This window comes from Aethalodelphis obliquidens, unplaced genomic scaffold, assembly GCF_003676395.1.
Source record: "Aethalodelphis obliquidens isolate GAN/ISIS:26980383/991018 unplaced genomic scaffold, ASM367639v1 scaffold4, whole genome shotgun sequence".
NCBI classification, from domain to species: Eukaryota; Metazoa; Chordata; class Mammalia; order Artiodactyla; family Delphinidae; genus Aethalodelphis; species Aethalodelphis obliquidens.
In genome coordinates this window covers 13,110,237-13,125,931 of record NW_020837948.1, presented here as the reverse complement: position 1 = coordinate 13,125,931, position 15,695 = coordinate 13,110,237, and the positions used below count along the sequence as shown (strand labels likewise).

The following is a 15,695-nucleotide window of genomic DNA, read 5'->3' as shown; positions in this document are numbered from 1 at the left end:
GCAAGGCGGGAAGAAGTGGCTTCATTTTATTGGTTGGGCGCGTAGTAAGCAAGTTGCTGGTGAGGTTTTGATGGCTGCTTCTCCACGCTCCCCTCCGCCCCTACCAACCAGGAAGGGTCAACCAGGAACTACCTCTTATTGCCTCAGTCACTGAACCGACGTATTGTTTAAGCTCTGACAGGCAGTCCTCAAAGAGACTACACCCTGCTTGAATAATTTAGGCTGGGGCACAGGCCAGACCACAAAGCGCATCTGTGCGAGAGAGAGCCTCACTCAGTCCTGTCGTTTCCAGCATCTACAGCCGGCCGCCCATTTTTCATACACCATATTTACAGTCGGGGTAGAAAAAAAAGCCCAGTTTACCAGGAGGCTACTTATACGGCGCCGGGTTAGGCATATGTTTCACCTGCTTGGCCAATTAGCTTCTTCTGCCCGCAAGACTAGTTCAACAGGTTTCCTTTTTCTCTTCCTCCGCCTCCTGGGTTGGAGAAAGAGGTTGTCACTTCGCTTCGACCCTCCCCTTCCCTCCCTCCCAGCTCTGCCCCGCCAGCTCGGACCAATCGCGCCGGCTCGAACGTGTCCAGGTTGGCGGCCCCCGGCAGGGCCGGCCCGGATGCGCCGAGCGGCCCAGGGCGCAAGGGAGGGCGCGGCGGGTTCGCTGGGCCTGCGCCCCGGACGGTGGGAGTCGGGGAAGCGGGAGGAGGAGACTGTCTGAAGGTGCCCTCCAGACGCGGCCCTGATGACTGAACTACAGCAAGATGTGGACGACACAAAGCCTGCCAAAGTGCTCGGGAAGAGAGAGAGCAAAATTGGCTCAGCCCAGTAAGTACCCTCCGCTGGATCCCAGCCGCGGCGGTAGAACGCGCGCTGCCCGAACTTCTCTGCCAGGGAAGAGTTGGGAATGGGAACGGTTTTCTGGAACTTTTAACGTGGACAGAATTGTGGCTTGAACTCTTCCTGTGGCGCCCGGTCTCTTTTTTGCCCCCGATTCTGTAGTAGAGAAAAGGCACGGCAGCGTTTCAGAAACGCACTGCAGCTTGCAGTCCGGTGGGGATGGGAATTATTTGAGCCGAGAGCACGACCGGTGTTTTATAAATCCCAAGGGAGGTCTGGGGCGACTCTTCAGAGCTCCAAGCCACATCAAGAAGCAGCGCTTAACATTTATTCTAACTGTCTTACATCTTAATGACTTGTGTGAAGATGCAGCTGTCCCGTAGATGTCGTCTGGTCACTAGCTTCACAAAGATGCGTATTTTGTCGTTCGATTCGGAGCGTGAGGGTGTTTTTTTCCCTCCATCCCCTTCACTGTTTCCCCTCACGAGAGAGGAAAAGTAGTGGAAAATATGAAATACGCTTTATCTTTCTCCCTCAAAGACTGCCTGCCTTTGTTGAGTACTTAACACAAACTTGTTATACGCTTTTTTTTTTTTGAGGGAGGGTGTGGGAGTGGGGTGAGGGAGCATAGTGAACATAAAACATCAGATATTGGGTTGTGACTATCCTCCCAAAAGATTCACGTGCGTAATAGGATTTGCACATTGTTTGACCTATAAACTCTTCTGGTTTAAGAAGCTGAAAACTCAAATATTTGATCACAAGGATTAGCTTCCTGTAATGAAATTTATTTATCTTACGTACTTTTTAAAATCCAGAAGTATGGTTATTTATGTGATTGTTATTCCCAAACTTTTCTTTTAAAAAAGAAAAGAATCTTTAAGTGTTTGGTCATTTTCTATATCACTATAACATTAAGTGAGACTAAGGTAAATATCTAAATAAGCCCAATTTTAATTTTTATGGTACCAAGCTGTTGGGTATCTAAAATGCTTTATTGCTACTAGTATAAAAAAGATGACAGACTTTTTTAATAGTAAAGATTCAATCCCCAAAAAAGATTTAAAAAATTCAATCCTCATCATTCATTATTTCAGCATTTACTCATTTTTAGGAACACAGCCTGGTTGCACATAAAGACTTGTGTTGGTAAAGCATATTCCACCCATTTATTGAAGTTTGGGCTGACCTTTTAGAAAAAGAATAGCTTTTATTAGCTGCTTTGAATTGTGGTTTCAAAGGCTTTGGTCATATTCTCTTCAAGTGTCTGCTTTCCTTGGCTACTTCAGCTCATGTTCTTTGCACTTTATTGACTGAAAAAAGATGATTGAGGAAAAATTGCTCTAGGTATAACTCTCACAAAATGTTCTTGTTTCCTTACCCAGAAATAACATCCTTACTTTATACTAATAATTCAAGCCCAAGAAAAAGATGAACCCGCAAATGACATGTATTTCCTTAACCATTCTTTTATAAACTTTACCTCCCTGAAGAAGAGGTGTTGTGGCTAGTCTGGTCACCATTTCATAGATGTTTGAGGTGACAGGGGTGGTAAGTGGCACTGGCAGGACTGGAACCCAGGACTCTAAACTCCTGGATCAGAACTCATCCAGAGGCACTATTTATTATTTTCAGCTACACAAAGGAGAATGATTCAAGCCCACCCAACAACTGTTAAGTTTTAAATCTTCACATTCCCTCCCAGTCCTCAAGATATTCAGTCAAGGAGAGCATTCTGATTGATTGAAAACATCTGCCATAGCATTAGACTAATTTTGTTAAATTAAAATTCTTTAGATGTTGAGAACATAATTATGTAGAAGATACACAACCACCTTGAAGCTCAAGGCCCCGAACAGCCAGCCCTTCATTTGGAACATTCAGTTTCACAAATTCATTTCAGTTCTACAAATGGGAATACCTACTATTTGTTCAATAATGGTGGGCAATACAAGAATGAATGTGATTTGGTATCCGTCTTTCTGTAACTCCAAGAGCACTGTTGAGGGGAGCCATGTATGTATATTACAGTACTTCAAGGGACGATGGTGGCCATTGCCACATTAAATACACAAACAAGATATTATAAAAAGTTTGGCCTATAACTGAATCTTCTCCACAGTTAGGATATGTACCCAGTTGGCAGTCTTTGGTTTATTGAGTCTTTCGTTTTTCCCCCCGCAAAGTGTTAATTCCCAGGCCTACTAAAGTCACTTCTGATTCAATCTAAGATTTTAGACCCTCTTTTTTTCTGAGCTCTTAAACTCCTGCTCTGGTAACAGAATAAAAGTAATTTAAAGACACAGGTAGATACATTTTCACAGTGATATATTGGTGTGATAATTCCATATTTGAAATCATGTTGAGTAGCAAAATTTTTATGCTTGGAAACCCAGTCTGACTTGTCTGCTTTGATCATGTTGAGTAGCAAAATTTTTATGCTTGGAAACCCAGTCTAACTTGTCTTGAATTTCATCTTAGATTAATCATCACTAAGCTCAAAGTTGTTGAAGGCTAAGTGTCCCAAGGGACATTTTCTTCAAGAGTGTTAGGACGGCTTGCTCCTCCCCATTCTCTGCATCTGTAACTTCACCCACATGGGCCTCATCACCTAGGACCTTAGCCTCTTAATTAATAATGGCTGCCAATTATGGAGAATGCTTGCTATGTGACAGGCTGTATGCTCAACACTTATTCATTGTCATACAGAATCCGGTCGATACTATCATTATCTCCATTTTACAAGTAAGAACACTGAAATTCTGAGAGATTAAGTAACTAGCCAGGCAGAGACACAGTTAATAAGGGAACAGCTCAAATTCAAGTCCAGGACTCCTAACTCTAGAGCTTGACCTTGAATCTTTATCCCTCCTCCTATGCTCTAGAATCTATGATGGCCCTCCATGACCTCCTCTTAAAAAACAGCCTCCTCTGCCAAGAATCTAAGACCCGTAATGATCTGGACACACATAGACCATTTCAACCTCATTTCCTAATCCTGGTCAGCTTGCACAGCCTCTGTAGCCAGCCACGCTAGCAGCACTGTAATTCAGAGGCGATAATGCAGAAGAATAAGGAACATGTGTGCCAAACGTAGTACTGAATCAGGTTCCCTCATTCTTCCCTCCTTGGCTCTCTATTACTTTGCTCAAGCAGTGCCCTCTCTTGTCTCTCTTAAGATACTTCTGTAAATCAACTCGAGCTTTCCTTCATTTAAAGCCTCTCCTAATCACTGGCCATACTCTCCTCTTTCTTACCAGTGCTCACCCTGTATGTATGTGGTCAGCCCAGAGAAGTTCACCGCTACTACTATTACTATATATTAACAGTTAATGTTTATGTGACGTTTAGTGTGTACGAAATACTGCTCTAAGTTATTAACATATACTCACACAGTAGTCCAGTGTACATTAGTTAACTGTCCCCAAATAGATGGCAAACTCCAATCACGTTTTTTCCTTATTGAATTTCTCAAAGGACTCAGCAAATAATCACTTTCAATAACTATCTGTTGGTGAGCTGTGGAGGCTGGGATCCCATCCCCCGCTGATTAAGGTATATAATATGCTTACAGCTGACTTTCAGTTTGACGACCTCAGGGGAAGTTATACTCTCAAATCAAATTATCTGTCAGTAGCAGTAGAATTTTTTTTTTTATTGTATCACAAGAATCTTTGATGTTCACTTTAAAGTTTACTCATGGTGGTGTAAGTAGCAGTAGAATTTTTAGGTACATTTACTTGCACAAGAACTGTGACTTATTTATTCATCTTTGTGCTGGAAGTGAGACTGCCCATTTACTCACCACCAAAATACATATTCAATTTAAAAATAACAGCCCCCCCCTTTTTTTTTAACCAAGAATTGGTAGTTCTAGCTGCATATTTCCTTTCGAGATCCTAGTTTTTCCCTACTTTATCTTTTTCATTCTTAATTTTGTGTTCACGTTGCATAGATATTTCTAACATAGCCTAACTTTCTTGACACACATTTTGTTAGATACACTTTTATTTCTTAAAGTCTCTGGCGGATCTCATTTAGTAATGGCCTCGTTACTTTTAATGAATTTCAAAAAGTATCTAAAACTAATACTGATAATACTTCTGGGCAGTTGATTCATATTTCAAATAATGAATTATATCACATGCCACATACACTTGTAATGCAGTTTGAATTTTAAAAATTTAATAATTTGGGATGTAAGAATTCTAGAAATTTGTTCAATTTCATATGTGTGGAGAAAGAGAGGGTGGATGTATGCAATATAAGCAGTTTACCTTAAAAGGAAGTTCTCTGGGATTATCAAGAAGTAATAATGATTTGGGGCACATATTTTGACTTTAAAGAGTGAATTCAAGCAAAAATAAATTACCTTAGTCTTGTGCATATTGTGGGTACTTGACAAACAGAATAAGAGTTGCAGTTGGGGACTGATCTTGCATTGGAAGCAAGAGGAGCAAAGATGAATAATTATTGAGTATAGCTCGACTTCTTAGTGCTTGCTGAAGTCCAAATATTGAAAGTGACTATTTAGCAAGAAAAATCTCTGTAAATTATCTATATATTATATATCTTTCCATATGTGTGTTTGTATATTATTTTTCTTCTTTAATTCTAATTTCCAGCTCACCAACTCTGACAGATTACCCAGCATACTTTTTTTTTTTTTGGCGATACGCGGGCCTCTCACTGTTGTGGCCTCTCCCGTTGAGGAGCACAGGCTCCGGACACGCAGGCTCAGCGGCCATGGCTCACGGGCCCAGGTGCTCCACGGCATGTGGGATCTTCCCGGATCCGGGCATGAACCCGTGTTCCCTGCATCGGCAGGCGGAGTCTCAACCACTGCGCCACCAGGGAAGCCCCCAACCAGCATACTTTTTAATATAAACTTTGGGATAAGGAGAAAAAATTACAGCATTAGAAAATATTAAAATTATATTAAGGTAAAACAATCGAGGAGTTTGAAAAGATGGAGAAAAATAGTGTTCTGGTTTTAAATGTTTTGAAAAGAAATTTAATGAACCAAATCAGCTCCATGGCTCAATGTTAATATCATTGGAAATTGCTGATTTGTCAAGGCAGTACAGAAAGAGGTTAAGAATGCTGGCTCTAGGAAACTAGGATCTGAAGTCTGACTTTCCTATCTCCTAGAAGTTTGACCCTGGTGAGTTGCTTAGCACCTCCAAGCTTCATTATCTGTAAAGAATAATAAAGTCAGCTGTGGGAACTCCCTGGCCATCCAGTGGTTGGGACTCCACGCTTTCTCTACCGAGGGCGCAGGTTCAGTCCGTGGTCGTGGAACTAACATCCTGCAAGCTGTGCAGCGCAGCCAAGAAATAAATAAATAACTAAATTTAATTAAGCCAGATGTTTTGATTAGGCTTGCCTTGAAGTTTAAATGCGAAATGTCAGAAATTCACTTCACCTCGTGCCTGACATGGTCAGCGCTCCATAAGCCATAGCTGTGGTGGTCCTCACTGTTGAAGGTCTGGGACTGTGGTAACCTAAATGGGAGGGAAGTCCAGAAGGGAGGAGATATCTGTCTGTGTATGGCTGATTCATTTTGTTGTGCAGTGGAGGCTAACGCAACATTGTAAAGCGACCATACTCCAATAAAAATTAATTTAAAAAACAAAAAGAAGAAAGTATAATTAGACAAAATAGTCAAAATTCAAAAGGCCTAGTAACTCTTAACAGTCGCAGGCACCAGTGTCCTATTAAGTGAGCCTCTGTTGCATCAGCTACACCTACAGGGCACTTTGACAGCCACTGAGCACTTCCATGAATCCAACATGGCATCTTGGTTTTTAGTTTATGCTGAAAGGATCTCATGCCATAACTCTTTAGTGACCTACCAGCTTATTTAAATGTTGCTTACTGATTTGGTGTTCTCACATCTGTTGTCCGGTGCTTTTATCTCTGATCCATTGATTTCTACATCGTACATCCTGGCGCTGAGCTTTTCTTTCATGGCTCCTCAACTTTAAACTGCTGAGTTGTTTCCATTTGCTGAACTTCAGTAGATCTCCCCTTCAATATCTTTCTAGTTCTTTAAATGCCCAGCTTTAGGCATTTCACACATTTCCAAGTGGCATAAAGCACAGGTCCTGGAGACAGACTCCTCCACAGCCACCTGAATGACTGTTCTTCCTTCTTAAAGAAAAGAGCGTGTTTTTATCCATGCTCTTAAACTTGATCATATACCCTTAGGAGAGAAGCAGAACCAACTTAAACTCCATTCCCTAAGGTAAACTAGTTGATATGTTCTCGTTGGTCATTCCACGTGTGTCAGAGGTTCCCATATTCATGATGGGACATGATGTCCCAAGAGGCAGATTATTTTTAACAGGCTTATTGAGACATATGTTACATATCATAAAATTTACCCATTTCAAGTGTACAATTCAATGACTTTGAGTAACATTACTGAGTGGTGTAGCGTCACCATACCCCGTTTTAGAACATTTTCACATCCTCTCTCCATTACGATCCCTTGGGCCTGTTTATACTAATTCCCATTAGTATGACATAAAATGTACTTAAACAAAAGAGTCAAAATTCACCCCCTACCCCAGCCCCAGGTAGTCACTAATCTGTTTTCTATCTCTGTAAATTTCTCTTTTCTGGGCATGTCATATAAATGGAATCATATATAATATGCAGTCTCTTGTATCTGTCTTCTTTCACTTACCATCATGTTTTTGAGGTGCATCCATGAAGTAGCATATACCAGTGGTTCATTCCTTTTCATTGCTGAATAGTATTCCACTATACGGATAGACCACTTTTTTTTATTCCCATAGGTTTATTTTTTATTTATTTATTTTTTTAACATCTTTATTGGCGTGTAATTGCTTTACGATGGTGTGTTAGTTTCTGCTTTATAACAAAGTGAATCAGTTATACATATACATATATCCCCATATCTCTTCCCTCTTGCGTTTCCCTCCCTCCCACCCTCCCTATCCCACCCCTCTAGGTGCTCACAAAGCACCTAGCTGATCTCCCTGTGCTATGCGGCTGCTTCCCACTAGCTAGCTATTTTATGTTTGGTAGTGTATATATGTCCATGCCACTGTCTCACTTTGTCACAGCTTACCCTTCCCCCTCCCCATATCCTCAAGTCCATTCTCTAGTAGGTCTGTGTCTTTATTCCCATCTTGCCCGTAGGTTCTTCATGACCTTTTTTTTTTTTTTTTGAGATTTCGTATATATGTGTTAGCATACGGTATTGGTTTTTCTCTTTCTGACTTACTTCACTCTATGACAGACTCTAGGTCCATCCACATCTCTACAAATAACTGAATTTCATTCCTTTTTATGGCTGAGTAATATTCCATTGTATATATGTGCCACATCTTTATCCATTCATCTGTTGATGGACACTTAGGTTGCTTCCATGTCCTGGCTATTGTAAATAGAGCTGCAATGAACATTTTGGTACATGACTCTTTGAATTATGGTTTTCTCAGGGTATATGCCCAGTAGTGGGATTGCTGTGTCGTATGGTAGTTCTATTTGTAGTTTTTTAAGGAACCTGCATACTGTTCTCCATAGTGGCTGTACCAATTCACATTCCCACCAACAGTGCAAGAGGGTTCCCTTTTCTCCACACCCTCTCCAGCATTTATTGTTTGTAGATTTTTTGATGATGGCCATTCTGACCAGTGTGAGATGATATCTCATTGTAGTTTTGATTTGCATTTCTCTAATGATTAGTGATGTTGAGCATCCTTTTATGTGTTTGTTGGCAATCTGTATATCTTCTTTGGAGAAATGTCTATTTATGTCTTCTGCCCATTTTTGGATTGGGTTGCTTGTTTTTTTGATATGGAGCTGCATGAGCTGCTTGTAAATTTTGGAGATTAATCCTTTGTCATTTGCTTCATTTGCAAATATTTTCTCCTATTCTGAGGGTTGTCTTTTTGCGGATAGACCACATTTTGTCTGTCTGTTCACTTGTTCATGAACATTTAGGTTGTCTCCACTTGCTGATTACGATGAATAATGCTGCTATGAATATTTGTGTGCAAGTCTTTGTATGGGCAGATGTTTTCATTTCTCTTGTGCATATACCTAGAAATGGGATTGCTGGGTCATATGGTAATTCTATGTTTAACTTTTTGAGGAACTGGCAAACTTTTCCAAAGCAGCTACACCCTTTTACATGCTCACCAGCAATGCATGAGGGCCCGTGGTGTAGATTTAAGAGAAAGTTCTTTCACATAGCAGGGAAATAAGATTGTAAACACCTTAAAGATAGGTCAGTACCTTACACCTTAGAACATAACAGATATCTGTTGAATTGTTGACTGAGTGAAATTCATACTTAGGGTTTTGAAAACTCCCTCAAACTGCAGTGTTAAAGATAACTCAGACTGTCATACTTGGGTACAGTTTTTACAAGCTCTTAAAATTTTGCATGTAACATTTGTTACTGGTTTTTTTTTTTAATGACAGTAATACAAAGAAGAAAATTTTAAATGAGACCGTAATCTTCCCCTATCTGTGCTGACATATTTTAAAGGCTAGAAAATTAAAACAACATAGATAGGTACAAAATGAAAAAGGAAGGTCTTCTTCTCATCTCCCACCTGACAGTTCCTTGTCTCAGGGGTAACCACTTGCCAAGGGTTTGGGTTTTGTTCTTACGGTCTTGTCATTTAAGGCCAGAGTCAAGTTTTTTGTTGTTTTATTTTTCCTTAGAACCTCCACCTTCCAATATGCCTCTAAGTGTGTTGGACTTGGCACAATGAAACACCTTGTGAGGTCAGGAAGATTAAGTGTGATCCTACAGTATCTGGACTGCACACTGTAGGAGAGCTCGATAAAGGGCAGACTTTATTCCCATAAACCACTGTTTTCCCAGACTTCTTTGCAGAAGAATTATCTACCAATAAGTTGACCTACACAGTTTTAATATTGATGAATAAATAAATCCATCGGAACAGAGGTTTCTTAAGTGACCTTAGCCAGGTGGACTCAGAGTGTTAGAAAGAAGGGTTGCTGTCTGACTGGCCCATCCTCAAGTTACCCGTTCATCTTCTAATCTCTTCTGTGCCCCTGTCCAACCGGATGATCCTAGACAGGCCCCCAATCAGACGAGGCAGCAATAAATCTGGGCCACCCTGTGAACAACTAGATAGAAGTCACAGTAGTGATGAGACCTGTTTAAGAAGAGCAGAGACCAAAATGGAGAAACGGAAATGTGACGTTGGAGACAAGGAGTAAGGAGATGGGGGGAGAATAGAAGAAAGTTAGAAAGAGAAGGGGGGAAGATTGAGTCATATTGAAAAGATGAAGAAAAAAATGCTACTTCACCATTAACCTATGTGATCTCCCCCTTCTCTCCTGGCGGATGGTCCTCCTCACCTCTCCCTGTGCTCTTCTGTGTCCTATCACTGAAATCTCAGGCACTGAGCTGGGTGGCTGACGTGCCTCTTCTTCCCCAGTGGAGATGCTGCTGTATATAAACGTTGGTGTTTTCTTTAAGTCCATATATGTCAGGCTTATGATTATATCCATAGTTGTCATCTTCTAGACTTTTCAAATTATGTCTTCCATCCTGTGCAATGAGTTTAAAACTGGGAAGAACCTCAGAAATACTCTAATTTTTGTGTCTTTTACTGCTAAGGATTCTTATCTGAAAACAGTTATCTTGTAATCCTACAAATTATTTTGAAACCCCTAGCGTGTAGTGCTGTAAAAGCTGTATTGTGAGTTGAGTTGCCATATGTCAACGGTGAAGAAAAACTCTTCATCATGACAACTTTTATTATCGCTGTACTATTTCTATAATTCATTAGAAAATAGTTCCTCATTGGATCCTAACAATGTAAATGTTGTGCTGGATGCTGTGTATAACAAATAATGTAGTCCTCTGAGAGCCCGTACAAACTGTCAAGAATATTTTTTCCCTCCCTCTTTCCCTTCCTCTCTTCTAAAGTTGGACTAGTTTTGATGTGAAGTTGGTAGATTTCTTATACTTGTTCTTGATTTGATCAGAATCTTTTCTGAAATTTTTACAAAGAATCACAACACATTTTCTAAACTCAAATTCTGAAATCACAAAATGTCACACCTGTCATCGGAACCTGCGATGAGAGAATAATAAATGGCTTATGAGCTGGGAGAAAGGCAATATTTAACATTGATAAGGACCAGAGAGATTGGCTCGTGTGTCAGCTGACACTTACTAAGTAGTTCTCTGTACTGGGCACCATGCTGAGTGTCATGGCAGTCACCAAGGTGAAGAGGAGGCCTTTGCCCATAAGAAAAACAGAGTAGAGGAAAGGAATATTTTATCTAGAGATTTGATCTTCTTTCAAAGAAGAAACTAGGTAGCTCCAGAAAATGTATCAAACCAGGTAGCTTCGGAAAACATATCAAATATAGCAGTTGATATATTTAGATGATATGAGGTAATATCATTGTTACATGCTCAACCATTGTTCAAAGTTTTAAATATATACATGGAATGAGGTGGTTACAGTTATTGTCACGTTTTGTGCATAACAGACACAGTGACTTGCCCAAGTTTATAACAGCTGTTGAAGTGTTGGAGCCAGAATTCAAAGGCAGGCAGTCTAATCTGAACCAGCCTCCTAAAATGATTAATTGTATAACCTCACTTGGGAAGAGCAAAGATGAAGAAGGCAGAGTGGCTCCCATTAGGTGTCTATGCATCCCTGCATAGGTCTCTTAACTTTTATAGGTCTGCTTTCTCAACTATAAAACCGAGACTCGTTTCATTTCTTTCTACAGTTCTTACATTGAAAGGATTTCTAATGATCTATAGAGGACAGAGTAGAGAGAGCAACTTTAGCTACCAGTTGGGCACTGGTGCTTTCTCTGTGTACTGTCAGACACAGGTGCCTTTCTGGATACTTTTGTCTTCATCTGTGCTCAGACCTGACCATAGGGAACTTTGTTTCAATTGCAGCGTTACATGGTGATTTGCACAGCAGTCACTCATGGATTCCAATTTTTAAAAACCGTGGCTGGGTTCTTCTTTGCACAAGTACAGAGTGTTTCTGTAAAGTAATGTGACCAATTGTGTTTCTAAAAACGAACGTTGTTGTTGTTGTTTTTTAAAGTAGTCACCTAAGGGACCCAAGAACTTTTCCAAAAATGCTGCAGTTGCACGAAATCTTCTTGAAATTCTTCTTGCGGGGTACTTTCAGAGCCTGGAGCTCATTCTTTTTTTTTTTTTTTAAGTCTGGCCAGGATTCATTAGGAAGCTTATTAGTCACAGTGAATAAAAAGCCATGAACAGAAGAACTGAGATCTGCACAAATTCTGCCATTGGGCTTACAACACTAGTTAGAAGCTAATAAACATTAAGGATGTCCCAAGAGGAATCTTATGTAAGTCCCAATCTTACCCCGACCAGGATACCCACAAACACAGAAACGATGCCCATGCTCTCCTCAGACTGCTTACCTGGTTAGCAGGAAGAAAGACCTTCTCCTCAAGCTATTAAGCATCAGCAGGAGATTCCTGCTCTTCTAACTATAACCATGGGACACTAGTGCACGACAGACAACTCCAAGCTGCGCAACTTTTTTTTTTTAAGAAGATGTTGGGGGTAGGAGTTTATTAATTAATTAATTTATTTTGGCTGTGTTGGGTCTTCGTTGCTGCACGTGGGCTTTCTCCAGTTGCAGCGAGCAGGGGCTACACTTCGTTGCGATGCGTGGGCTTCTCATTGCAGTGGCTTCTCTTGTTGCAGAGCACGGGCTCTAGGTGCACAGGCTTCAGTAGTTGTGGCACGTTGGCTCAGTAGTTGTGGCACATGGGCTTAATTGCTCCGCGGCATGTGGGATCTTCCCGGATCAGGGCTCAAGCCCGTGTCTCCTGCATTGGCAGATGGATTCTTAACCACTGCACCATCAGGGAAGTCCCAGAAAACAATTTTTGAAAAAAATTTCCATGAGTTTAAGCAGTGAAGTAACTGAAGGTTCAGCTATCACAATCATCTTGTTCTTTGTTCCATTTCATTACACACTATGGGCGTTTGTATACAAATTACATTTCTCTCAGGTCCCCTCCCCATATCCTAGTTTTATACCAGATGGACTTTTCCACTGGTATATGCAAGGCACTACTCCTGACTTTCCCATATGATAGCAATCCATTAGCTATGAAGCTAATGAAGCTTTCCTTTTTTTTTTTCCCCCTATTCTAAGTGTTATCTGATAGTTAATATCTGTGAGCTGATTGGTCTACTACCTGATCAGTCCTGGAGCCTACTTAAAGACAAGCATGTTTTCCTGTTCCCTTTTCTTGACTTTTTGGTCGGAATGCATTCATTAGCATAGCATATCTCATTTCTGATTTTAATCCTGTATTGTTTGGTAACTTCTCTGTGACATATCTCCACTCTTCTCTAATCCAGTGTAATTCAGCAAGCGTTTCTTAACCGCTTACTCTATGCTGAGAACACATGGCTGAGTGAGGTGTGGGCGACGCCCTTTAGGAGCTCCCCGACTGGGGAGAGGAGAGTGGGACACACACACACACACACACACACACACACACACACACAAATACTGTGTGATAAAAAATTCCACAATAATTATCAAATGCTAATAGAAATGGTGTAGGGCATGACCTCCAGACAGCTCCCTGGGAGATACTGAGGGTCATGTGCCAGATGCAGCTTAGTCACTGAATTGGGGGCACCATGGTAAGGAGAGTTCCGGCTCGCTTCTTCTCCTGCCTTCTAGGCAGTCTGCGTTTTTTGAGGTGAACTGAGCTAAGTGGTGATACCTGAAGTGAGGCTGATGGGTAAGAAAGAATTTCGCCTCAACTGGAGGGAAAAGTTATTCCAGGTGAGGGATGAACAAGGATAGGGTACTTGAAAGTCCAAATTCGTGTTTTTGGTGAACCCTTAGGGGTCTGTGGCTAAACTGTTGACCGGTTGGGACAGGAGAGCAGAACACAGGAGGACCTGGATCCCCCATTCAGAATTCTCCTTGCTTGGCTCTCTTTGCTTCACTTCCGGCTTTGACTCTACTACTGATTCTTTGAAACTTTAGGGAAGTCGTTCTCTCTGGTCTTCAGTTTCCTCCTCTGTAAAGAGAGAGGGCTGAATGACCTGATTTGTTAGATCCCTTCCAACCTGAAGCGTATGAGTCTTTGAAGAAACTGCCCTATTTCTCTGTGCTCTTCTATAGCCTTTGTGTAAAGAATTCTTTCAGGCTGAACAAACTGAGGAAAGTGTTTTGAATATGAATAGAATCCTTGCTTTCTGACTTGGTTTGGCCTCTTTTATTATTATTATTTTTTTTGCTTTTATTTCTTCCCCTTGGTAAACTTTTACCTGGTTAAGGCGGGACTGCCGCTGGAACATACCTCAACTCTCCTCTTACGTATTTTTAGATACATATCAGCATTGACGTTGCATTTGGACAACTCTGCTTTGCCCTTTGGCTGCAGGTGACAGGGCCACAATGCCTTCTGGACAACTCATAGTAGAAAGGTCTAAGCAAGTAACAATTTTAAACCTATAACACAAATGGGGAGCAAATTCATTACCAATGGAATTGCAGGTTTCTCTGGTATACTTCAGGTATGAAAATAAACATATTCCATTTGAATACAGAATACAGTTTAAAGTTAAAAAGAAAAAAAAAGCATACATGTAACTGATTCACTTTGCTGTACAGCAGAAACTAACACAACATTGTAAAGCAACTATACTCCAATAAAAATTAATTAAAAAAAATAAAAAGCCCTTTTCCTCAGATTTGAAGTCGGGGATACTAGCTTACCACTTCAACTTAATAATTATTATAGCATTTATAAAGCACTTTATATTCTTTAAAATACTTTTATTTATATCAAAGGTTGGAATTTAACACATTTTTTGAGGACCTACTATTAAGCACTATAGTATGTTACAGGGATATTAGGATGTATTAGACGTGGATCTTGCCCTCAAGAACATTACAGCATATTTCACTATAACTTGAGCAATATCTTACCATGACATTAAATATGAATTTCAGTCTATTGTGATAAATAAGAATATGTACAAGCATTTTAAGAGAATAGTGGAGAAGCATCCAGCCCAGGGTGGGGATTGAGTAAAAGGCTTCTTAGAAGAAATGATGATACCTAAATTTTGAAGGAGGAATAGGAATTAGCCAAAAAAAAAAAAAAAAAGAGGTCATTTTATCCAGAAAGAATAGCCTAAATGAAAACACAGTGATGTGAAACAACCTGGTGATGATGGAGAACTAATATTACTAGAACATAAGTTATATATTGAGTAGCAGTACCTGAGCAGGTGCAATGCATTGGAGGAAGGTTACAGAGGACGACCTTTTATGCCATGAGAAGGAGCTTGGTCTTAGCTATAAGACATAGGGAGTCACTGAAGGGATGTGATAAAGTCAAGTTTGAGTTTTTTCAGAAATGAGTCCAGTAGCAAGGTTTAAGATAGATTGGATGGAGAACAAAATAGGAAGCAGGGATTCGCTGTCTGTGAAATAATCCAAATGAGATTGTTTTAGTAGGAAAAATGGGAGAATAGGTTTGAGAAATGTCTAAGGGATAAAATTGGAAGAACCAGGTGATTGATTATCATTGACAGAGAGAGGAAGGTAGAATGACTCTTAGTTTCTCTCTCCAGGTGAAAGCTGCATGGATTGTGATGCCATTAATTAAGCCGTGGAACATAGGAGGAGAAGGAGACTTAGGGTCTAAAATGATGGGTTCCCTTTTATAAAAATTGAGATTGGGGGCTTCCCTGGTGTCGCAGTGGTTGAGAGTCCGCCTGCCGATGCAGGGGACACGGGTTCGTGCCCCGGTCCGGGAGGATCCTACATGCCGTGGAGCAGCTGGGCCCGTGAGCC

At 40.7% G+C, this 15,695-nt stretch overlaps 1 protein-coding gene across 4 annotated transcripts in view; it reads left to right on the top strand.

Annotated features, from left to right (window-relative positions):
• The first annotated feature begins 303 nt into the window (after nucleotides 1–303).
• Nucleotides 304–15,695, top strand: part of GRAMD2B (GRAM domain containing 2B) — a 67,922-nt gene continuing 52,530 nt past the window's right edge. For 2 of the 4 annotated variants that reach the window (XM_027099001.1, XM_027099019.1), the window contains exon 1: nucleotides 572–822. In XM_027099001.1, the coding sequence (XP_026954802.1) occupies nucleotides 740–822 (83 nt within the window). In that variant the 5' untranslated portion in view covers nucleotides 572–739. Of the gene's footprint in view, nucleotides 823–15,695 lie in introns of all 4 variants that reach the window. The other 2 variants (XM_027099011.1, XM_027098990.1) reach the window with 2 other exon arrangements.